Source organism: Salvelinus namaycush, chromosome 32 (assembly GCF_016432855.1).
Source record: "Salvelinus namaycush isolate Seneca chromosome 32, SaNama_1.0, whole genome shotgun sequence".
Taxonomy (NCBI): domain Eukaryota; kingdom Metazoa; phylum Chordata; class Actinopteri; order Salmoniformes; family Salmonidae; genus Salvelinus; species Salvelinus namaycush.
Genome location: NC_052338.1, coordinates 3,668,737 through 3,695,036, shown reverse-complemented (window position 1 = coordinate 3,695,036; position 26,300 = coordinate 3,668,737). Strand labels below are relative to the sequence as shown.

The window sequence follows — 26,300 nt, the reverse complement described above, 5'->3', positions numbered from 1 at the left end:
GACAGCAAGGCTGTTGATCCAGGAGGGGATTCTCTGCTCTCAAATCTTGATTTTGCAAGAAGCTAAGCTTAGCAAACCAAATGCACAACTGCAGAGCATTTAGCACATTTTAAGATGGTTAACTTAATAATTATAAGATATCTAGCTGGCAAACATGTTGTTGTGAATTCCATACTGTAACTAGATCACCTGGTGTGTGCTGCACAAACAAACACCACGTGACTGGGGACTACCGGTAAGCTTCATAATGAAAACTTATGTGACCGGTGAAATGAAGAACGCAATCTTCTTTATCTCCTAATGTATTGCACAAGTCTATTGCACAGTGGTGCGGTGGTCTACGGCACTTCATCTCAGTGCTAAAGGCGTCACTAAAGACTCTGGTTCGATCCCGGGCTGTATCACAACCGGCCGTGATTGGGAGTCCCATAGAGCGACGTACAATTGGCCCAGCATCGTCCAGGTTAGGGTTTAGCCGGGGTAGGCCGTCATTGTAAAATAAGAATTAGTTCTTAACTGACTTGCATAGTTAAATAAAGGTTAAATAAAATATAAAATACAAATACTACTGGCGCCAGGGGGGATTGGCTGCTGTTTTACGGGCTCCTAACCAACTGTGCTATTGTGTTAATTTTTTCGCATTGTTTGTAACTTATCTTGTACATAAAGTTGCTACTACCGTCTCACATGACCGAAAAGAGCTTCTGGACATCAGAACAGCGATTACTCACCTCGAACTGACAAATATTTTTTCTTTAATGAGTCCGACACAAAGGATATACTGCTCTCCGGAGACCAGGGACAAATCCTTGTCATATGCGTGAAGAAAAGGCAGAGATACAGAGGGAGAAGGTCGGGGTGCCTTTTTAGGATTCGTAGGCGATTGAGAAAATTGCCATTACCATCGGTTGTAATGGCCAACGTGCATTCCCTGGAAAACAAACTTGATGATCTACGGTCGAGACTGTCCTAACAACGGGACATTTAAAACTGAAATATCTTATGTTTCACCGAGTCGTGGCTGAACGATGACACGGATAATATAGAGCTGGCTGGGTTTTCTGTGCATTGTCAGGAAAGACTAGCTACGTCTGGTAAGACGAGGGGCTGGGTGTGTGTCTATTTATTAATAACAGCTGGTGCGCGATGTCTAATATTAAAGAAGTCGAGGTATTGCTCGCCTGAGGTAGAGTACCTCATGATAAACTGTAGACCACACTATCTACCAAGCGAGTTCTCATCTATATTATTTGTAGCCGTCTATTTACCACCACAAACCGATGCTGGCACTAAGACCGCACTCAACGAGCTGTATAAGGCCATAAGCAAACAAGAACATATTCAACCAGAAGTGGCACTCCTGGTGGTCGGGGACTTTAATGCAGGAAAACTTAAATCTGTTTAACCTAATTTCTACCAGCATGTCACATGTGCAACCAGAGGAAAAAAAAACTCGAGACCACCTTTACTCCACACACACAGACGCATACAAAGCTCTCCCTCCATTTGGAAAATCTGACCATAATGCTATCCTCCTGATTCCTACTTACAAGCAAAAACTAAAGCAGGAAGTACCAGTGACTCGCTCAATACGGAAGTGTCAGATGACGCAAATGCTACACTACAGGACTGTTTTGCTAGCCATGAATTACAGGCAACATCAGCATCGAACTAAAGACTAGAGCTGCCACTTTAAAGGAGTGGAAGACTAATCCGGATGCTTATAAGAAATCCTTCTATGCCCTCAGACGAAACATCAAACTGGCAAAGAGAAAAATATAGGACTAAGATTGAATCCTAATACACCGGCTCTGACACTCGTTGGATGTGGCAGGGCTTGCCAACTATTTTGGACTACAAAGGGAAACCCAGCCGCGAGCTGCCCAGTGACGTGAGCCTACCAGACGAGCTAAATGCCTTTTATGCTCTCACTGACATTGGCAAGCTCTCCCTTACTGAGTCTGTTTTTTGAAAGGCTGGTCATGGCTCACAACACCATCAACCCGGAAACCCTAGACCCACTCCAATTCGCATACCACCCAACATATCCACAGATGACGCAATCTCAATCGCACTCCACACTGCCCTTTCCTACCTAGACAAAAGGAACACCTATGTGAGAATGTTGTTCATTGACTACAGCTCAGCATTCAACACCATAGGGCCCACAAAGCTCATCACTAAGCTAAGGACCCTGGGACTAAACACGTCCCTCTGCAACTGGATCCTGGACATCCTGACGGGCCGCCCCCAGGTGGTAAGGGTAGGCAACAACACATCTGCTACGCTGATCCTCAACATTGGGGCCCCTCAGGGGTGTGTGCTTAGTCCTCTCCTGTACTCCCTGTTCACCCACGACTGCGTGGGCAAGCACGACTCCAACACCATCATTAAGTTTGCTGACAACACAACGGTGGTAGGCTTGATCACCGACAACGATGAAACAGCCTATAGTGAGGATGTCAGAGACCTGGCAGGGTGGTGCCAGGACAACAACGTCTCCCTCAATGTGAGCAAGACAAAGGAGATGATTGTGGACTACAGGAAAAGGAGGGCCGAACAGGCCCCCATTACAACCCTGTCGATTCGTGTCGAGGGTTTCAAGTTGCTTGGTGTCCACATCACCAACAAACTATCAGGGTCCAAACACACCAAGACACTCGTGAGGAGGGCACAACAACACATTTTCCCCTCAGGAGACTGAAAAGATGTGGCATGGGTCCCCAGATCCTAAAAAAGTTCTACAGCTGCACCATCGAGAGCATCCTGACCGGTTGCATCGCTGCCTGGTATGGCAACTGCTCGACGTAAGGTGCTACAGTGGGTAGTGCGTACGGCCCAATACATCACTGGGGCCAAGCTTCCTGCCATCCAGGACCTATATACTAGGCGGTGTCAGAGGATGGACTGTTCTCCCTGCTACCGCACGGCAAGTGGTACCGGAGCGCCAAGTCTAGGTCCTAAAGGCTACTTAACAGCTTCTACCCCCAAGCCATAAGACTGCTGAACAATTAATCAAATGGCCACCCGGACTATTTAAATTGACCCCCCCCCCCCCCCCCCCCCACCACCCCTTTGTTTTTATACTGCTGCTACTGGCTGTTTATTATCTATGCATAGTCACTTCACCCCTACCTACATGTACAAACTGCCTCGACTAACCTGTACCCCCACACACTGACTCGGTACCGTTATCCCCTGTATATACCCTCGTTATTGTTATGTAATTTTATTGTGTTACTTTTTATTTTTTACTTCAGTTTATTTAATAAATATTTTCTTGGAACTGCATTGCTGGTTAAGGGCTTGTAAGTAAGCATTTCACAGTAAGGTCTACACCTGTTGTATTCAGCACGTGACAAATAAAATGAAATTTGATTTGAAATATTATACATCAAAGAAATTGTTTCAACGGTACTGAAAAACCATCCCGTGGCTATTTCCAAGTACCCCGGTATATACGGTATACCGCCCAAGCCTAGCTTCCACTGTCCTTCATCTCATAAATGCCAGCCAGCAGGCACTAAAATAAATAGACTTGCCAAAGACCCATGTGAGAAAGGAGAAACATTGCCATGCTGTTACCAAAGGAAGTCTAGGGAAAAGGGGGACACAGAAGATGACCGCTGTTGGATCAGGATGAATGACCATCCAAGGTCCAGTGTGTGCGTGTGTCTGTTTGTCCATCGGAGGTCCTGTGTGTGTGCGCGTGTGAGTGTGCACGTGCGTGCGTGCGCATGCGTGCGTGCCTGTGAGAAGTCCAGCAGCATTTCCAAAAATACCTGTAAGCGTGACCTCTGTGTTCCCACACACCCCGTTCTCAGCTCTAATGGCAGACCAGCTCTATTTCGGGGCACTGTCAGGTTTAATCTCTCTGTCGTAGGTGTCCTGGGACAAACTGGGGTGGCGGACGACGGTGACAATGACATTCGGTTGGGAGCCGGAACAGATGCCCAGTTTTCCCACCACAGAGGATGTGGGACATACAGACATTAGACACAAACAAGCAGCCTAAAGGTCAGTGCGGAGCAAGCTGTGTCAGCCAAGTTATATTTGTCTACTTCCCGATATGTACTAATTTTAAGCCAACATGGTCTCATTCGAATACGTCAAAATAGTGACATTTCACCATTGTAGTTGTACGTAACATAAGTTGAAAAATGTGTTTGTGTATATGTCACTTATGGAGATATTTCTTATTTGTCACTATATAATGGCATACTAGTTAGGCTATATGTCTGTTCAAATAGTGCGATGATGGTGCTCTACAGTTGAGGGGGTGAATACTAACTACCGTATCTTCGACGCACGCAACCCTTTACACATACGAGTTTCAGAAAAAGCTCTTCATCAAACTCCCTGATCTAACAAAATGGATGGCTAGCGGGAGGCGGAGGGGAGTAGAGTACTGAGCCACGGAACGCGCGCAACCAGAATACCAAAATTACCACAGATGCCAAGGCCATACTACCCTCCTCAGCAATCTCAAATCTTCAGTCTGTAAGACAGGCCATGGCCCCGGGCTATGAGTCCTGTGACCTAACTACGGAGCAGCTCAACATGATTAGGGTGCATTGTCGACAAGCCGTAACAGTAGGTCCCTGGGTTCAAACTTTTGAATAATTCTTCATGTCCAGAGCGGTGGTGTTCCATGATTAATGTGTATCTCACAAATCTAGCCAAATAAGGAAATATTATGCTTAAACTGTATGCTGATACTGTTACTACAGTTTGCACCTATCCAACATTTGCAAACATATTGCCATCCTTCCAAATAAGCTGAAGGGTTCTCCGTTTTTCTTATAATAAAGAATTATTATGCAACAAACTGGCTATCATTTATAATGGGGCAAAAACAGTGAATTTCACATAAATCCCGAAACGAGCATTTGGCTCCAACAATAATATTGTGTGCATAGAACTGAATCCAAAAAACAAGCTGAGTAGGGAGGGATGATGAGAAGGAATGTCTATAATGTGAGTAGGGGAGGGTGGATGAGAGAGGATGAGAGAAGAGTGAGATCAATCCAGAGAACAGCTGGGGTGGGTTGAGCAGGGTCAAGTCCAGGAGACCATCTCACAACCAAGGTCATCCTTTGATCTCCACAGGCAGAGAAAAGGCCCCTAAACTTTGGGCCGGCTGGAAGGATTCTAAACTGTGGGTTGTCTCTCTCTTTCTCTCACTCTCTCTCTCTCTCTTTCTTTCTACCTCCCACTCCCTCCTTTCCTCTTTGTCCATCGCTCTTTTCTCTCCCTCCGTCTCTCTCCACATTGGACTTGGATGAGTGGAGAGCAAAGTCCATCATTACCGCACACGCCCAAAACCCCTCAGAGCTAAAGCATCCCTCTCCTCTAACCAAATTTTGAAGACTATTATTGTTGCCGTAGTGCAGTCGCTGAATACATTTCATTGCTTTGCGACGGTCTCAGAGAGAGCTAGAGAGAGAGAGAGAGATTTTTCCTCACCGTCGGCTGTGCGCACGGTGCCGGTGACTGATATAGTTCAGTGACCAAACAAACAAAGCGTGACAAATCCAGATGATTGTCTGTGGGTGAGATAAGAGTCTAATGAGAAAGTGCACGTCGGGGGGGAAATTGATCCCTCGTAGAGAATCTGTGATTTACTGGGGATTTTAATAACTTCCTGTGTCTCCCTGGTTTAATGGTGAGACGTGCAGGCAGCCAGAGGGTTTACCCTACGGGAACAGATTCCATTAAGATGCAATATCTTTCTCAAAAGTGTATTTCCACACTCTTAAAAGACCATGGAGGATAATTCTTATCCATTGCTCTGCATATCAGAAATGATGATAGTGTTGCTGTGAAATAATGCAATCACGACAGAAACATAAAAATATAGTTTATATTGGTTAAAAAACTAAGGATAATGATAAAAAAATAATATACAATACACGATAAAATTGAGTTTCATTAAAAACTAATTGCAGATCAATGCCAGATCAACCTACATCCCACACGTGCTTATGTACATGACTTAGATTGTCTGACACTGCTTTGCAATCCAGAAGCACAAACCTCCATCCTGCTCAGCTCTGTAACGTGTACAATCTATCGCCGGAAGAGAAAATTGGACATCAGACAGGCCGCTTATTAGCCAGGGGAGTGTGGGAGGGATCTGAGAAATTAACATGGATTACTCAAGTATGACTGACAGTTTCAGGAGGGCTTTTATGACTTACCAAGTGATTTGGGACATCCCTGGATTCAGCGAGGGATGTTTAATACTGTGTGCTGTCTCTGCTATATCTTGGCATCAGAGCGCCTTGGCTGAGGCTGGTCGGGCGGCTAGGGAGGGAGCTTTGCCTGCAGCCCCGGCGGGCCAGGCCCCATTGTTTTGCTAAGAATGATGGGATTTGTAGTTCGGCCAACATCGGGCCAACATTCTGACGGTCTATTGGCCCTGGTTACGCTTTGGGAGAGGGAGGCTTGCCAGGGGTGGCCCCTGGTTCTCGGGCATCTGGTGGGTCTGCGGTGGGCGAGTGGGTATGGAGGCTTCACCAAACCAAAGGCCTGGGTGTCATCGGAATCCCTCACGAACAAGTAAATCAGAGAAAATTGGGGAGTAGGAAAGATTTTCCAAATGCAACCACAGTCATATGTGGAGATGTTTAAGATGGGAAAGCACTGCTGTTGCATGGGAAAGCACTGCTGCCTGCAGTCGTCGGGAGGAACACGGCTTCGGTCGTCAGTTGTTTGGAATAAAAGATGCATAGAGAGATACAGCCAAGAAAGAGCCTGGGAGATACGGTGGTTTGCAGAGGAATAATGAAAACAGACAGAGGGGATGGAAAAGGACTGTGAGAAAGAGGAGCAGGAAAGGGCAAGTACATTCAGCATGTTTCCGTCTCCCAGGACCATCACCACTTCCTGATGTGATTTCCATAATTTATAGAGCTTCTATTGGGCAATTGGAGCTGACTTTCAGCCGTGCAGCCATGTTGGCTCTACACTCAGAAAAGACTAGAACAAAGGGAGATAAAGGATGAAGGGATAAAAGGAGATTTCTAATCAATCTGGACTTGATCTTGGTTTGTCTGTATCCATGTGATCACTGAAGTTATCATCGGGCAATGTCAGTCTTTAGCAACTCCTTATTCTTCTTTTATTCCCAAAATAAATCTGGAAACACCCTCACTGTGCTGATCAAGCAAAGCAAGCTGTCATTTGAATGTTCCCTTCCGACGCTCCAATTCCAAGAACAAAGAGCAACAATAGGTTGAAGTAGCATTTTATTTTTAATCTCATCAGTTCATTCTTCCTGCTGACATGAGATGAGCAGCATGAGATCAGTCCACCTGCCAGAATGGAACAAGGTGTAATGCATCTTCATTTTGAAACGGGTGTCAATGATAAGCCGTTTGAATGCATTGCATGAGAAGGACCTAATCGGCTAGGCTCACACCGCTAGGAGGATGAAATCATTTTTATCTGCTCTGCCTTTGACTTTCCAAATGCTCTTGTTCACCCCCGTTTATCACACAGTTGAAGTCGGAAGTTTACATACACCTTAGCCAAATACATTTTAACTCCGTTTTTGACAATTCCTGACATTTCATCCTCGTAAAAAATTCCTTGTCTTAGGTCAGTTAGGATCACCACTTTATTTTAAGAATGTGAAATGTCAGAATAATAGTAGAGAGAATGATTTATTTCAGCTTTTATTTCTTTCATCACATTCCAAGTGGGTCAGAAGTTTACATACACTCAATTAGTATTTGGTAGCATTGCCTTTAAATTGTTTAACTTAGGTCAAACGTTTCGGGTAGCCTTCCACAAGCTTCCAACAAGAAGTTGGGTGAATTTTGGCCCATTCCTCCTAAAACAGCTGGTGTAACTGAGTCAGGTTTGTAGGCCTCCTTGCTCGCACACGTTTTTTCCGTTCTGACCACAAATTTTCTATGGGATTGAGGTCAGGGCTTTGTGATGGCCACTCCAATACCTTGACTTTGTTGTCCTTAAAAGCCATTTTGCCACAACTTTGGAAGTATGCTTAGGGTCATTGTCCATTTGGAAATGTTTACTTCCTGACTGATGTCTTGAGATGTTGCTTCAATATATCCACATAATTTTCCTCCCTCATTATGCTATCTATTTTGTGAAGTGCACCAGGCCCTCCTGCAGCAAAGTACCCCCACAACATGATGCTGCCACCCCCATGCTTCACGTTTGGGATGGTGTTCTTCAGCTTGCAAGCCTCCCCCTTTTTCCTCCAAACATAACAATAGTCATTATGGCCAAACAGTTCTATTTTTGTTTCATCAGACCAGAGGACATTTCTCCAAAAAGTACAATCTTTGTCCCCATGTACAGTTGCAAACCGTAGTCTGGCTTTTTTATGGCGGTTTTGGAGCGGTGGCTTCTTCCTTGCTGAGCGGCCTTTCAGGTTATGTCGATAGAGGACTCGTTTTACTGTGGATATAGATACTTTTGTACCTGTTTGGTTGAAAAACAAGTTTTAATGACTCCAACCTCAGTGTATGTAAACTTCTGACTTAAACTGTATATTGACTCTCACTATGTTCCACAACTTTAGCGACATTTCAAAAAAACGTACTTTTGTTTACACTAAACAGACACTGAAAAACAAGGGTGTTGTTTTCATAAACTATCCTTCAAACTATCTCTCCTGCGAGCATGTGTGCGTGCGTGTGCGTGTTTGAGTTGAGTTGAACGGGTGCAGGCGGGAGCGTTGACTGCCGCATTGCACAGAATACCTAAACAGCTGTGGTCCCCATTCGGAGCGATTGATCATGTCTCTGTCTCTGGATCAAACAAGGGGAGAGCTGACTGCTCCAATCCACATCTCATCTCACACACAGGCTTTAGCAACACATAGGAAAATAAATTCATAAGTATGGTAAAAGTTTAGTGTCACCTTATTGAATTGAAATTAAAACACGCTAACGTCGCTTTGTTCGAAAATATTTAGTAACTAGTGTAGTTACTGTGTAGTTAGGTAACATTTGCTTTGTTTTCCTATAATGGTAACTGTACAACTTAATGTACAGACCTCCTTCTGCTTTTCATATGTGCAATGTCATTCCCTGCGTCCGCACCACACATCTCCAGCTCTGTACTTGCCTTATCTTGGAATCACGGACTTCCTGCCCATGTGGCAACCTGCTTATTTCCCTACGGCCCCTCGACATTAACTGATGATCTGTAGCTGACTTCCGGATATTTACTTCCTCCTATGGGACACGGGGTGACAATTCTATATCCTCTCACAGCAACTGGACACACCCGAGTAGAAAAGCCATAACTGGTGACAGTGCCCGTGCCCCATCTCTCTATCTGACTAAATATGATGGAGTGGCCAAGCAGGCAATTCAGAGGCTTGTCAAAATGTCGGCCAGAGGGAACTCTAGCAAGCTGAGGACATTGAGAGAGGAATGTGTACATTGTGTTTCTGGGTTGTGTTAAATGGTGATATGAAAGAAAAAGGAGGACATTGTGAGAAGGCTAGTCACGTCCGTCTGACACACACACACACTAGGCTAGCATGCTGAGCATGTGTTGAGGGGCACCGGGGGGAGCCCCTGAGCTGTCAGAACAGGATCGATGCAGAGGCTGCCCTGAATAGCAACAGGCTCAGGGGAAATACTAGCAGCACCACGACACAACAGTTACAAAAAGTTACACTGTGGCCTTCACAACACGCTACACTAAGCTAACGCCAGGCTACGCTATCGCTAGGCTATGCTAGTGCTGTGGGCCTCACAGAACACAACGCTACGCTATGCTAACGCTACGCTAGTGGTGTGGACTTCACAGGCCTGAGGAGGAGGATCTGCTTTGCCTCACAAGAGGCCATGGGCTCTGAGCTCTGCTCTCTGGGGACCTGCAGCTAGAACATTTGAGTTTGATGTTTAGAAGCATGTTGTTGAGGGATCTCCGTTTGGCAGACAGTGTCAACGTGGACAGGGTTTTGATAGAAAAAGACAGTACATTTCAATCTCTATAGAGGCACAGACTATAGGGAAAGGGGGATACCTAGTCAGTTGTCCAACTGAATGTATTCAACTGAAATGTGTCTTCCGCGTTTAACCCAACCCCTCTGAATCAGAGAGGTACCGGGGGGGGGCTGCCTTAATTCGACATCCACGGCGCCCAGGGAACAGTGCCTTCCTCAGGGGTAGAACGACAGATTTTGACCTTGTCAGCTCAGGGATTTGATCCAGCAACCTTCCGGTTACTGGCCCAACGCTCTGACGACTAGGCTACCTGCCACCCCATACTGTAGCTAACAAGGTAAACACAACAGTGACTGGATGAATCAGTCTATCAATAGCACCAGTGTCCAAGGGAAATTAGCTCTTATCAACAACAATAACAAAATTAGACGTTGTAATCAAACGTCACTGTGCAAGAGGAGACCATCAAATTACAGCAACTTAGCCGAAGACTTCAGATTATGACAATTTCAATTTGATTACGTTTTATGACATACAAAGACTGATTTCTAGCTGATCGCTGAAAATCTTGTCAGTTGGCACTTTTCCTTAGAATCTATAAATCATAATAGTTTCCCCCAAAGCACCTGGGAGGGGACACTTAAAGGGGAAGGTCAGTGTGATATTATCACTTTAAAGGTTTCCCATTACATCCCAGCCCAATATACGCGCATGCCTTTAATGGCTAGTGGGATAGCCTATGCAGTGGGCTCAGTGGATTACGGGCAATTGAAAAAATGGGGACAGTACTGTAAGGGACTATATTCTAAGGGCAATCCATGCTGTGTCCCTGTGGAAACCCTCTTGCACTCAGCTCCCTTTTGAAATGAACAGGGGTCTTAGTGCACCACTGCACCTGGCCTGAAAACTGCTGAGGCAGCCCACTGTTGCATTCCCTCTCCTTTCTCGCTCACTCCATCTCTCTGGGTCCCGTTGGCAGGTTGGCTGCAGGAAAGGCAGCTCTTAAGTAGATTTCGGAGCAGCAGAGAGGCCCGCGGTGTGAATATTAAGAGCGCTTCGGCTTCCCTAGAAGCTCCCGAGTCAAACAGTCAGCGATAGCCAGGCACGCCCTTTTTTTTTTTGAATGGGAGGAGAGTACTAGTGAGAGATGAGCTAGCGACAACGCTCCGCGTCGGGTGTCGGAAGTGCAATTGTACACAATCAAGGAGAGGAAAGTTGAAATTGACATAACTGAATCGGGACGGAGGGGTTTTCGAAGGTAGGGAGGAGTGGGTTTTCTCTGTGAAAATGGGCGATTTGCAGGGGGGGGGGGGGGGGGGGGGGGGGGGATGTGAGAGGAATGTTTAAAGCAGAGAGGGAACTCTTCTTACCTGGAATGCCCGGCGGGGTTTTCAGGTATTTCCCGTTGAAATGCTGTATCACAACGTCACATTTCTCCGTCGACTCCATCCTGTAGCGAAAAGAAAAGGACATGGATAGATGAACACAACTGGGTGCATTACACATGATGAATACATAAAAACCTGCTATAAAAAAAACATACAATACGGTTCCTTTCACGCGTCTACATTTCAGTCATTTAGCAGACGCTCCTTATCCAGAAGTGTAGGGAGGGCATATGTTTTCGTTGCATCACACGTCGTAGCCGAGGTATCTATTCTTTAACCTGGCAGTGTACGGAGCATTCGGAAACTATTCAGACCCCTTGCCTTATTCCACATTTTGTTACGTTACAGCCTTATTCTAAAATGGATTAAATCGTTTTCCCCCCCGTTATCAATCTACACACAATACCCCATTATGACAAAGCAAAAACAGGTTTTTAGAAATGTTTGCAAATGTATTCAAACTTAAATATCACATTTACATAAGAATTTCAGACACTTTACTCTGTTGAAGCACCTTTGGCAGCGATTACAGCATCGAGTCTTATTGGTTAGGAAGCTACAAGCTTGGCACACCTGTATTTGGGGAGTTTCTCCCATTCTTCTCTGCAGATCCACTCATGCTCTGTCAGGTTGGATGGGGAGCGTTGCTGCACAGCTATTTTCAGGTCTCTCCAGAGATGTTCGATCGGTTTCAAGTCTGGGCTCTGACTGGGCCACTCAAGGTCCATTCAGAGACCAGAGAATCTTGTGTCTCATGGTCTGAGAGTCCTTTAGGTTCCATTTGGCAAAATCCAAGCGGGCTGTCTTTTACTGAGGAGTGGCTTCCGTCTGGCAACTCTACCATAACGGCCTGATTGGTTGAAGCTGCAGAGATGTTTGTCCTTCTGGAAGGTTCTCCCATCTCCACAGAGGAATTCTGGAGCTCTGTAAGAGTGACCATTGGGTTCTTGGTCACCTCCCTGACCAAGGCCCTTCTCCCCAGAGTGCTCAGTTTAGCTGGGCGGTCAGCTCTAGGAAGAGTCTTGGTGGTTCCAAACTTCTTCCATTTAAGAAGGATGGAGGACACTGTGTTCTTGGGGACCTTCAATGCTGTTGGTATCCTTCCCCAGATCTGTACCTCGACACAATCCTGTCTCGGAGCTCTACAGACAATTCCTTTGACCACATGTCTTGGTTTTTGCTCTGACATGCACTGTGAACGGTGGAACCTTATATAAACAAGTATGTGCCTTTACAAATCATGTCCAAACAAATTAATTTACCACAGGTGGACTCCAAGTTGTAGAAACGTCTCAAGGATGATCAATGGAAAGAGGATGCACTTGAGCTCAATTTCAAGTCTCATAGCAAAGGGTCTGAATACTTATGTAAATAAGGCATCTGTTTTTTTTATTTTATACATTTTATACAAATTCTATATTTTTTTGTCATTAGGGGGTATTGTGTATAGATTGTTATTTGATTTAATACATTTTAGAATAAGGCTGTAACATAACAAAATGTGGAAGGGAAGGGGTCTGAATACTTTCCCAATGCACTGTATAGCCTACTCAAGTGCCCGAATACAACTATTACAAATAATGAATACCTGAAACATAACATATACTATATGTAGTATGTTTAAGTATGCATGGAACATTTTCTATGTTGAACCAATTTAGATTCGAGGCCCTATGACAACACTTTGAGGCAAATTGAGGAAGTACACCCGTGATTTACAGTGGTATCCAAATTCTCCTGGGCTAATTGAGGAAAGTGAGTGGAGTGAGCAGTAATGGGACATGAGAGACTGGAGAGAGTGCCGACTGTCTGTGTGTCATGGAATGGGAAGGGTGGCGTTACTAAGGGAGTGGAGTCACACAGTGCAACTGTGACTCATCTCATTTACAGAGAACAAAGTAAGATCATATTAAACCCTCGCCTCCCTCTCTTCCCTCCGCCCGACTCAGACCACTGATCAACTAAATATGTACGTACCAGGAAGGAGTCTATGATCTATCTCTCACTCTATATCACTTCCCCTCTATCATCCTCCATTCTTTACTTTCTGTCTTGCTCTCTCGTACTTCTCTTTTTCTGTTTCATCCTTCTTTTCTTTCTCTCTCCCTTTTCTTTCACCCCCTTTTCCATACCCATCTACCTCTCTTCTTTACCCTCCATATTTTCATATGCTTTATCCATTTCTTTCTGTTATCAATCTCTTTTCCTCCCCCCTCTTACCTATTTTTTTACTCTCCATCTTTCTCACCTGTCTTCTTTCTCACCTGTCTTCACCCCTGTTACCCTCCCCCTCGCTCTCTCTCTCCGGCAGTGGGTCCTGTAGTGTAAGTGGATCAGGTCCCTCTGTCTCATTGTGGCAGTATGAGTCAACGGAGCCCTTTTCAGAGTGACCGGCCTTGAACGGCCTGCCATGCACACATTCACCTACCGCTGCAGCCAGTGAGCCAATGGGGCGCACACGTCCCAGACACACACACTAACACAATTACACACACTCTGTTCGGCCCCTCCCTCCTTCTGTTCACAATGACAGAGAGGCCCCAGATGAGAGGAAAGAACCTGCATAGAGCAGAGGTAACCTCTCTCTTTTACACAATCCTAAATAAACCCATCGCCCTACCATAGGCACTGTGTGGACTTGAATTGATTTGATACTATATGCAATATGGTAACGCACTTCTGTCACAAGTGAAACTAGTGGTTGATTTTGTGGAAAATGTATCCCTCTTGTGAGCAATTGGATCAGACCCAGACTGACAACTACTCTTTACGACCTACTCTGTTTCTCTCCATCCTCTTTCTCTACCTCTTTCCGTTCTCTTTCTCCCTCCCTCTATTAAAACCTGTTCTCTCTCTCTTTTCTACCTTTTTCCTCATTCTCTCATCTCCCTTCTCCCCCCCCACCCCCCCCCTTTATCTCTTTCAGGTCTGATGAGCTCCCGACAGCCACCCATCCTCTTCCTGGCTGCTCTGCCTCTGCTCTGCGTGAAGCAGGGAGCCCTGCATGATGGTTAAAGACATCAGGTGGTCTTGTCCACAGTGATTAGCGGCGAAGCCCCCAGTAATGGGCTCTGATAACAGTAATGGAGGAGTGCAGAAACACTTAGCAAGGTTGACTCTCTCTAATGCCCCTCTGTCCCTCAACATCTGTGGACTGGAGGCTGGGGCCTTCTATCTCAACACCCAATGAGTCTCAAATGGATGGGACCGTATGAGACTATTTAGTGCACTGCTTTAGACCAGAGCCCAGGGGATATATCAACTATATAGGTGGTAGGGTACCATTTCGGACGCACCCTTGCCTCTCTCTTTCTGTTCCTCTTTCTCCCCATTTGAACAGGTGGCCTGTGCCAGCCGTGTGTGTACGTTCGTGCGCGTATATGTCCATGTTAGTCTGTAGGAGTCTGCCTGCCTGTCCTTCTGTAACCCGCTGTAATAGAGTGGGGAATAGGAGTGGACTGCAGCACGGGCTGAATAAGAGAAATCCCTGCAAGATGGTGGTGTTGTTCTCATCAACACCTTCCACTGGGTAAACAAGCCGGGAGTGTTGTTGTGTTGGGGGAGAAATGAGAGCAGTGTGGAGGATGAGGAGGACGTACATGACTTTGAAGAAATAGCAGGGTCAACTCAAGTTTTACAGGGGGAAAATATAGCCTCAAACAGCTGGATGATATGCAGACAGAAGTATGTACAATGTGTGTATGTGTGTTGTCTTTTTCTCTCTCCCGCACGCATCCAAACCCACAGGCGGGCAGGCGGGCACTACCCTTCAGGCTTCCTAACACTTGTCAATGGAGTGCGTGTGCTCCAGCAGGTATACCTGGCGAAGCCGACCCCTCTGCTGACCCCGTTGGCGTCCCGCAGTATCCGCGTGGAGATGACGTGACCGAAGGGCTTCAGCATGTTCTCCAGCTCCTGCTCGTCCATGGACACCGGCAGGTTGGAGATGTACAGGTTGGTGGGGTCCTGCTCCTGTTGCTGTGGAGGGAGAGCGCGATTCAGATTTAGATTCCCGAAAAACGGTATTGTCTCAACATTTGGTCATTCGGCGTAAGAATGATACGGCAACAACGATACACAAGAACAGATACACACACAGAGAGAGAGAGAGATACACACAAAGAGAGAGACAGAGAGAGACAGAGAGAGAGAGAGAGAGAGAGAGAGAGAGAGAGAGAGAGAGAGAGAGAGAGACAGAGAGCGACAGAGAGAGAGAGCGACAGAGAGAGAGAGCGACAGAGAGAGAGAGCGACAGCGAGAGAGAGCGACAGCGAGAGAGAGCGACAGAGACAGAGAGAGAGCGACAGAGAGAGACAGAAAGAGAGCCAGAGAGCGAGAGAGAGAGAGAGAGCGACAGAGAGAGACAGAGAGAGAGACAGAGAGAGAGAGAGAGAGAGAGACAGAGAGAGAGAGAGAGAGAGAGAGAGAGAGAGAGACAGAGACAGAGAGAGAGAGAGAGCAAATGTGTGTTAGAAAGAATGCGTCAGTTACGTTTTAAATATGTACAACCAGTGCCTTGCGAGCTGTCACGAAACAACTTTCGTCACAGGCAACTCTGTGTGAACTCAGATACAGCTTGGTCTCCGCGATGATGACAATCACATTCACACACACAGTCAGAGCGCGCTTTGCTATGCTCGTCTATGCGCGCGTGGTCACGCATACTGTATCTGTGTATGTGGGTAATACTGTGTGTGTGTGCCAGCATATGTACCAGTAATCTATGCATGCCAGCGTGTGTGTGTGTATGCAAGGGAATGTAGGATAGGATAAGATTAACTTTAATGTCCCAGAGGTGGAAAATGTATTTAGACTATACATTACACATTTAACATAATAAATACAGTGCCTTCAGAAAGTATTCACACACCTTTTTCTACATTTTGTTGTGTACTAATGTATTATTAATGTATTAAATTGAGATTTTGTGTCTCTGATCTACACACAATACCCCATACAATACAATACCCCATAATGTATTTTGTTCGTAGAACATTAAAGAAATTAATGAAAAATGTCAAGCTGAAATGTCTTGCGTCAATAAAGTATTCAACCTCTTTGTTATGGCAAGCCTAAATAAGTTCAGGAGTAAAAATTTGCTTAACAAATTGCATAATAAGTTGCATGGACTCATTCAGTGTTCAATAATAGTGGTTTAACATGATTTTTGAATGACTACCCCATCTCTTTACCCCAACTCATCACTGAGTACCACTTCAAATTTTCAAGCATGGTGGTGGCTGCATCATGTTATGGGTATGCTTGTCATCGACATGGACTAGGGAGATTTTTTGGATACATATAAACGGAATACAGCTATAAGCACAGGCATAATCCTACAGGAAAAACAGACTGATCCAGGTTTTCCATCAGACACTGGTAGACGGATTAACCTTTCAGCAGGACAATAACCTAAAGCACAAGGCCAAATCTACACGGGAGTTGCTTAACAAGACGACAGTAAATGTTCCTGATTGGCCTTGCTACAGTTTTAACTTAACCTTTTACTGCAGTGGACTAAATCAGACTAAATCACTTTGAAACAAAAGTATACACCTCACACTCATGGTTATGGGCTTAAAAAAGACACCTGTACCATGTCAAATATAGAGTTGAAATGTAATCAATTTAGAGTTTGCATCCCAATATTAAACTTGATATACAGTTGAAGTCAGAAGTTAACATACACTTAGGTTGGAGTCATTAAAACTAATTTTTCAACCACTACACAAATTTCTTGTTAACAAACTATTGTTTTGGCAAGTCGGTTAGGACATCTACTTTGTGCATGACACAACAAATTTTTTCAACAATTGTTTACAGACAGATATTTCACTTATTATTGACTGTATCACAATTCCAGTGGGTCAGAAGTTTACATACACTAAGTTGACTGTGCCTTTAAACAGCTTGGAAAATTTCAGAAAATTATGTCATGGCTTTAGAAGCTTCTGATAGGCTAGTTCACATCATTTGAGTCAATTGGAGGTGTACCTGTGAATGTATTTCAAGGCCTACCTTCAAACTCTGTGCCTCTTTGCTTGGCAACATGGGAAAATCAAAAGAAATCAGCCAAGACCTCAGAAAAAAAATTGTAGACCTCCACAAGTCTGGTTCATCCTTGGGAGCAATTTCCAAACACCTGAAGGTACCACGTTCATCTGTACAAACAATAGTACGCAAGTATAAACACCATGGAACCACGCAGCAGTCATACCTCTCAGGAAGGAGACACGTTCTGTCTCCTAGAGATGAACGTACTTTGGTGTGAAAAGTGCAAATCAATCCCAGAACAACAGCAAAGGACCTTGTGAAACTGCTGGAGGAAACAGGCACAAAAGTATCTATATCCACAGTAAAACGAGTCCTATATCGACATAACCTGAAAGGCCGCTCAGCAAGGAAGAAGCCACTACTTCAAAACCTCCATAAAAAACCCAGACTATGGTTTGTAACTGCACATGGGGACAAAGATTGTACTTTTTGGAGAAATGTCCTATGGTCTCTATGAAACAAAAATAGAACTGTTTTGCCATAAAGACCATTGTTATGTTTGGAGGAAAACGGGGGAGGCTTGCAAGCTGAAGGACACCATCCCAACCGTGAAGCACAGGGGGGTGGCAGCATCATGTTGTGGGGGTGCTTTGCTGCAGGAGGGACTGGTGCCCTTCACAAAATAGATGACATCATGAGGGATGAAGATTATGTGGATATATTGAAGCAACATCTCAAGACATCAGTCAGGAAGTTAAAGCTTGGTCGCAAATGGGTCTTCCAAGTGGACAATGACCCAAAGCATACTTCCAAAGTTGTGGCAAAATGGCATAAGGATAACAAAGTCAAGGTATTGGAGTGGCCATCACAAAGCCCTGACCTCAATCCTATAGAAAATGTGTGGGCAGAACTGAAAAAGCATGTGCGAGCAAGGAGGCCTACAAAACCTGTTTCAGTTACACCAGCTCTGTCAGGAGGAATGGGCCAAAATTCACCCAACTTATTGTGGGAAGCTTGTGGAAGGCTACCCGAAACGTTTGACCCAAGTTAAACCATTTAAAGGCAATGCTACCAAACACTAATTGAGTGTATGTAAACTTCTGACCCACTGGGAATATGATGAATGAAAAAAAAGCTGAAATTATTCTCTCTACTATTATTCTGACATTTCAGTCTTAAAATAAAGTGGTGATCCTAACTGACCTAAGACAGGGAATGTTTACTCGGATTAAATGTCAGGATTTGTGAAAAACTGAGTTTAAATGTATTTGGCTAAGGTGTATGTAAACTTCCAACTTCAACTGTACATCACAGAAGACTGAAATAACAAAACTGTTTGACATAGAAAAACCAGAATTTCATTTTTTTGTTGTTGTTGTTGTAATTTCATAATAATAATGAAAAATATGAATAACATTCCACCCATGAGGCCAAGGAGGGCACATGAGGTCATTGACTGCAGGAAAGGGCTACATCGCCTTGAAAATGGCTGTCTAGCAACCATCAACAATCATCTTGACAGAGCTTAAAGAATTTGAAAAACAGTAAATGGGCATATATTGGACAATCCAGGTGTGTAAAGCTCTTAGAGACTTATCCAAAAAGACTCGCATCTGTAATCGCTGCCAAAGATGCTTCTACAAAGTATTGACTCAGGCGTGTGAATACTTAGTGTGTAAATGAGATATTTCACTTTGTCATTATCGGGGTATTGTGTGTAATCAATTTTGAATTCAGGCTGTAACACAAAAAAAGGGGTATGAATACTTTGTGCATGTACACATGTATGGGTGCGTGTATGTATGCCAACTTGTGAGTGTGTGTGTGGTATTTTTATGTCAGTGTGTGTGTACACCAGTGAGTGTGTATGTTTACACTAACGTGTGGTCTGTAGCGCCTGAGGGTTCTAGCTAGCGGGGGCACAGCTGGCGGGGGCAGCGCCAGGGAGAGAGGGTGGCAGCAGGCCAGCAGCGTCTCTCCAATACGGCCAGTCTGGACAACCACCAGCACATCTCATCACACCCTTTAGCCCGCCGTACTCAGGGCCACACTGGAGTACAAGCAGCCATGGCAAGGCTTACATTTTAACAGCAAGCGTCTTCTATTCTCCTGAATGGGAGCAAGGTGTGCTGTGGTACAGCTAGCAGGCAAACAGGTTAGCTAGCAGCCCTGAGGGCTAACACCTAGACATGATACTTCACTTTACCCACAGAGAATAATGACCAGCCAAGGTCATTATTTACCAGCAGCCCTTTCTCATTACCTTAATGGGAGCAGGCTGTGTTGTTAGCACAGGCTAGCACAGGCTAGCAGCCCTGAGGGCTAACACCTATACATTTACATTTGAGTAATTTAGCAGACACTCTTATCCAGAGCGACCTACAGGAGCAAGTAGGGTTAAGTGCCTTGCTCATGGGCACATTGGCATATTTTTCACCTAGTCTGCTTGGGGATTTGAACCAGCTACCTTTCGGTTACTGGCCCAACGCTCTTAACAGTTAGGCTACCTGCCGCCCAATACATGGTACTTCACTTTAGCCACAGAGAGTTATTACAAAATCCGACTCAGACATCAACAGAAATGACCGTTTCAAAATGGCCTCTTTCAGATGTAGAGGGAACAAACTGTGACTGATGAGGATCGTATAAATGTCCGGTGTAGATGTTTAGCCACTCCTCAGTGCTTCTTCCCTGTCCCTTTTTTGCTTAGTCCCTCTCTCTTTTTGCTTCCTCCCTCTCTCTGCTTCTTTTTGCTTCCTCCCTCTCTCTTTTTGCTTCCTCCCTCTCTCTTTTTGCTTCCTCCCTCTCTCTTTTTGCTTCCTCCCTCTCTCTTTTTGCTTCCTCTCACTTTTTTTGTTATCGAGAGAGAGCACAGGAAGTATCTTGGATGTCTTGTTCCATCTGACTGTCGGTCCTTTCTCTGATTAAGTGTCTTATCGAACAGGACATGTAGGATCTGATTAAAGCCCATCATGGACAAAACCCATGCTGGAAAAACAGGAAAACACGGTTTTTGCTAAAGTATGTTTTACATTTCCAGTGTATTCATGAGTTATTGGGGGGTTCAACTTAATGTAGGTAGTACAAAATGAGCTTCCAACTATTTGGAACTTAATAGCTTCCAACTATTAAAAGCGACTTCTATATCATTCTATTCCATAACAGCCCATTGATTTCCAGAAGGCCACTATTCAGAATTATGTCAGATATGCTAAATCCAACATTAAGGCAGACACTGATTCACATAGTTAGACAATGCACATGCTCAGCTGTCGGGCCGTAAATGAAACAGTAATTGAGGCGACTGTGTGTGCTTGTGTATGTTTGTCTAAGTGCATGTCATAGTGTGTGTACCAGTGTATGTGTGCATATGCAAGGGCATGAGTATGAGCGGGTGTGTGTGTGAGAGAGAGAGAGAGTCATTGCTTGCTGGGGCCTTGGCGAAGCATCCTCTTGCCATTGAGCTGTGCTATAGAAGGTTAATGGAACCCCTGCAGGCTGTGAGGGGCTCTTTGATGGGGATGACGGATGGCACGCCGCGCCTGAGCCAACAGCCTCTCTCATATTAAGGGCTGCTCTGTTTACCTCAGTGTAATTTCAATGAATATTACCTCATTATAGGGGAAGAAGAGTGAACAAGAAAGAGGGAGGGGAGAAAGAGAGAGAGAGAGAGGATGAGCTCTGATTTGACATGGAGAGAGATATGACACATAAAAGAAAGCCCTTGTTGCCTTCGCAGAGTACTTAAGTAGAAAGCCATTAACAGTGCTCACGATCTGCCTCCAGGCCATCCAGGTTGTATTCATTGAAAATGATAAAAGCGAGAAGAGACAGACAGAAGAAGAAAAGAGACAGACAGATGTGCGTCTTGACTGGGGGGGCACTGTATTTGACACTACACCGGTGCTCTGATTGCCCTCCCTTCTCCTCCCCTTTCCTTCCTGTTCAGAGTGAAAGAGAGGATTAGAGCATTGCTGGGTAATTGGCTCTGCAGCCTCTCTGATTCGTTTTCAGAGCGCCGGCAGTTTCTTGTCTTCAAGGGGGTAAGGGAGCTCAAGGCGATTGGATGACCCCCAGCCACAGGAGGGCGCCAAAACGGTAGCTGGGTGGGGGGGCAATTAAAGACAAAGACTATAGTGTTTCTGGGGAGGGCTATTAGTAACAAAACAGTTATGTTTGTGTGGATATGTGTTTAGTTTTCTCAAATGTGTCGCCAGAGGGAAAAATACAGTAGAATGTGTTCTAAGTGCTCATTGTGGAACCCCAGGTCGGTGGTACCGGTTTAGAAGCTCCACCAACTAGGTGGGGAATGGGAATGATATAGAGAGGGAGACAGGCAAAGGGGGAGACGGGAGAGAAGGAGAGGGCGTGTGAGAAAGCGGACGAATACATCCCCTCAGTTCAAAAGCAGCCCCGGGTTTAATTTGTCAGAAGTCAGAAGGAGCCAGAGACAAAAAAGCAGCAGTACAAAAAACTGTCAGTCAGACAGGCTCTTTGATGAGCCCTCTTCTGCTCCCAGCGATAGCCCCCCCCCCCCCCTCCCCGAATGTTGGGATCAAGCCACCTGCCTTTGAAGGTTCTGTTGTCAAGCACGTCCAAGCCGCCACTCTCCCTCTGTCTGCCCGCTGCACTGTCCCCACATAGAGGGGACAGTAAGGGGGTGAAGGGGGGACGAGGGATACAGAGCTACATGTGTTAAGCGTGTGTGTGAGGGGATCTAGGTCCTTAAGAGGGCGCTATGGATTTCTGTGAGCATGTGAGAGTACAGATACCACCCCCCCCACCCCCCCACCCCACCCCGCAAACACACACATTAGCACTCATGCATCAATGCACGCACATGCACTCACATCCACGGAGAGAGAGAGAGCGAGAGAGAGAGAGCACGCAATGTCCCTATGCTCCACACTAACAAACTCCACATTCCAAATTCATGCAAAGAGATGAGACGTAGAAGATTTGTGCTGTCCCCAAGTCGGCCATTTCCTTTCAATTACGGCACGTTAAAAACAAACAGATCCTAAACTGCCTGCCTGATATGAAGTCATAACTGTAAGACTATAACACAGCAATAACGAGGCGAAGAAGTATGGTTTTCTGTCTTTCCTTTCTGCCCATGATCTGACATACAACGCAATTGATCCGTTAACGGCTCGTGCCATTATGTCAATGAAATGTAATGTAATTACGCAGTAAGTCTGGACGCGGTCTGTTACCGACCATTCACCAGAGTAAAAAGCGCCACCTTTGCGTTCACCTCGATGACAGTTTGTTTCATTCTGCTACAGCCACCCAGGACTAATCCACTACTCCGCTCTGCCACAGAACCCATCCTAAAATTAGCATACGTTGCTACGGAACCGAGTCTAATGCATCACATGAATTATCGACCTAGCGTTCTTTCACTTCCTGCGACAATCTATGTCAACGACAGCCGAGGGGGTACGACCACCCCCGCCGAGGCACCAAGGTGTTTAGTTGCGTGTACCGTAACACTTATTCACACTCTTTAATTGCATGAACCCACCCGGTACCACCACAGCACCGTCCCCCTTGACACATGCATAGGAATATGGTTTATTGCCACTTATGGAAAATAGGTAGCTGGTACTGTTATATATTCTAATCTGCTGAAGATGTTAGATGCCTTTGAGGGAACAAGAGGTGGTGATACATTATTAAGGGTTTCCGCACACTGTCAGCTAGTCAGGAAGCATGGGCTTTGTTTAAGGCTAAGAGGCATAATCCAGGCGGGAGGTGGGCTGGGTTGGCATCCTGGGTTGGGTGGTAAATTATTCATCGGGCAGAGATAGTTTGGGGTGGCAAACAGTGTGTTGGAATGTGCCATGGCGTGTCATGCGGTTGTGTGCTGCATGTGTGTAAGAAAAAGCAAACATACACCAGAATCAATGGATCAAACAAACATACAAAATTAACCTCACAAATAGCCGTGTTGGGCCATTTGGAAAGCCATAGTCAGTCAATAAATAATATAATAATACTCGTAGGAAAGGTTTTCATCTTTAGCTCACAATCTGTGGATACTATACGATTGGAAATGTAAAAAAATTATGTAAAACATCACAGCACAATTGAAAACTATGTGGCACATGGAAACCAAATGAGGGTGGTCTATGGTGATAGGTGGGATGGGCTGAGAGTGGCTGAGGGATGGGATTAAAGAGCTTATGTTTGGTAATGTATTATTGCCATGTGACTGCTTTCTATAAAAGTACCATGTAAAATACGTATGCAGAATGTATATGTAAAATGTACGTATATGTAGCAGAAAGGCTGTATCATTAGCAATCTGTGTTTAAGAATATTAGTTCACATTCAACATACATTTAAACATATCTTAATCGATACATAAACCTTTACATTAGCAGTATGACAACTATATTAACCAGATGAAGGGAACCTACAGGCTTGCTACCTCTCTCATGTTCTCCTTCACACAGGCATGTACGTGGGAGAAGATCACACCTTCTCCCAGCAAAACAGACATAACACCTCTAAATCACGGTAGCCGTCAGTGCCAAGCCTCATCCATTTTTATGAAGGGTTCATGTGAATTTAAATGGGTCGATATGTGCTTCACCCGCGCTTAATCACGGCCACTGATTAGATTTTGTATCTCCCTCGGTGAGCTAATATTCCAGAGATTAAAATTTCATGCGGAGCTCATATCAAAAATCCATTATTAACATGGAAGAAGATGGGCACAGGGTGCTGGATGGCCTCGCCCCTCTTCCTTAAGCACAGACGCACAGGCTAGGACTTAAACAGGCAGACAAAATACCCTTTTTGATCAAATCCCAGGTTGGTCTCATTAAGTCCAATAATGTCCACAATCAGGATGTTTCCTCATCTCCCAAGATTGAATAACATCACTAATCTCTCCCCCATTGACATCATGTGTTTACAGTATTTCCCCCCATGACGGTGTTGCTACAACAGCTCATTGTGTTCTTGGTAAACGCATTTCTCCTTCTCAGGTCTAATGCATCAATTATGATATCATTTTGGGAGATTGAAGTCCTGTTCGTTGACAGGCGGTCGGTCATTCGTTTAAACTCGTTTAGGGCGTGTTGCTAGTTGGTGTTTGATTTCTGTGTTGACCAGGAGGGGACCTCTCCTACGACACGCCGTCGGGAGCCATGACTGTAAATTATAGATGATTCACTCAGAGAGGGCAGCGGTCTCGGCCTAGATAACCTAGCCAGCTCGGATTCTCATTCTCACTTTCTACCTCCATCTCACCATCCCTTCTATTCAGCTCAGAAAGCCTCATCTTCAACAAAGGAGCAGAGATTGTGGTGGTATATATTTTCCTACATTGACTGTATGATCCATGCATTCCAGTTCATGGTAATCAAAATGTGTTGATACTGTATAAAATGGGGTCTTCATATTTATGCGTAGAAATATCTACTGATATAAATGTCTATTTTATTTCACAGATCAGGGATGATTGAGATGCTCTGTTGCCTTGAGTATCAAATGACTACAAAGCCCTTCCTGTTTCATGAGCTGAAATAAAAGATCCCAGAGACGGTCCATACGCACAAAAAGAGTATTTCACTCAAATTTTGTGCACCAATTTGTTTACATCCCTGTTAGTGAACATTTCTCCTTTGCCAAGATAATCCATCCACCTGACAGGTGTGGCATATCAATATGCTGATTAAACAGCATGATCATTACACAGGTGCACCTTGTGCTGGGGACAATAAAAGGCCACTTTAAAATGTGCAGTTTTATCACACAACACAATGCCACAGATATCTCAAGTTGAGGGTGTGTGCAATTGGCATGCTGACTGCAGGAATGTCCACCAGAGCTGTTGCCAGAGAATTTAATGTTAATTTCTCTACTATAAGCCGCCTCCAAAGTCATTTTAGAGAATTTGGCAGTATGTCCAACCGGCCTCACAACCACGTATGGCATTGTGTGGGCGAGCGGTTTGCTGATGTCAACGTTGTGAACAGAGTGCCCCGTGGTGGCGGTGGGGTTATGGTATGGACAGATATAAGCTACAGACAACGAACACAACTGTATTTGGCAAAATGATAATGATAATGCACAGCCCCATGTCGCAAGGATCTGTACACAAATCCTGAAAGCTGAAAATGTCCCAGTTCTTCCATGGCCTGCACACTCACCGGACATGTCACTTTTCCCACATTTTGTTACTTCACAGCCTTATTCTAAAATTAATTAAATAGTTTCCCCCCTGATCAATCTACAAACATTACCCCATAATGACAAGGCAAAAACAGGTTTTTAGACATTTTTGCTCATTTATTTTAAAAAATGTAAACGAAAATATCACATTTACGTAAGTATTCAGACCCTTTGAAAGTACTCAGTACTTTGAAGCACCTTTGGCAGTGATTACAGCCTCGAGTCTTCTTGAGTATGACGCTACAAGCTTCACACACCTGTATTTGGGGAGTTTCTCCCATTCTTCTCTGCAGATCCTCTCAAGCTCTGTCAGGTTGGATGGGGACTGTTGCTGCACAGCTTTTCAGGTTTCTCCAAAGATGTTCAATCAGTTTCAGGTCCGGGCCACTCAAGGACATTCAGAGACTTACCCCGAAGCCACTCCTGCGTTGTCTACACTGTGTGCTTAGGGTCGTTATCCTGTTGAAAGATGAACCTTCGCCCTAATCTTGCTACATAGGACCGAATCGAGCCGGTTGGTCACAAAGTACCAAAATGTTTTACATGTCAGGAAACAAGTTTTCAAGATTTTGATGCAAAATGCATCATACCGGCTGTATTTCTTTATTTTAAAAGTTATGCGTCTTAAAAGTGGGTCCGAGGCTCATAAAGTCCGTCTCCATTGTGGATGAGTCAAATGATCCGCATCAGGGGACATTAGTGACTTCAAAGCGTTTGTCTGAAAGACCCCTCTGCTGGCCAGTCTGCCAGCACATGGCTATGTTGATCTTCCCTGTTTACTGAAGGGTGGAAGGCA

At 44.9% G+C, this 26,300-nt stretch overlaps 1 protein-coding gene across 2 annotated transcripts in view; it reads right to left on the bottom strand.

The window, feature by feature from the left end:
• Positions 1 to 26,300, bottom strand: part of LOC120027325 (RNA-binding motif, single-stranded-interacting protein 3-like) — a 214,997-nt gene that overhangs the window by 71,822 nt on the left and 116,875 nt on the right. For both annotated transcript variants that reach the window (XM_038972244.1, XM_038972245.1), the window contains 2 exons: positions 15,144 to 15,301; positions 11,306 to 11,385 (listed from right to left, as the gene is read on the bottom strand). In XM_038972244.1, coding sequence (XP_038828172.1) covers positions 11,306 to 11,385; positions 15,144 to 15,301 — 238 coding nt within the window. The remainder of the gene's footprint in view (positions 1 to 11,305; positions 11,386 to 15,143; positions 15,302 to 26,300) is intronic.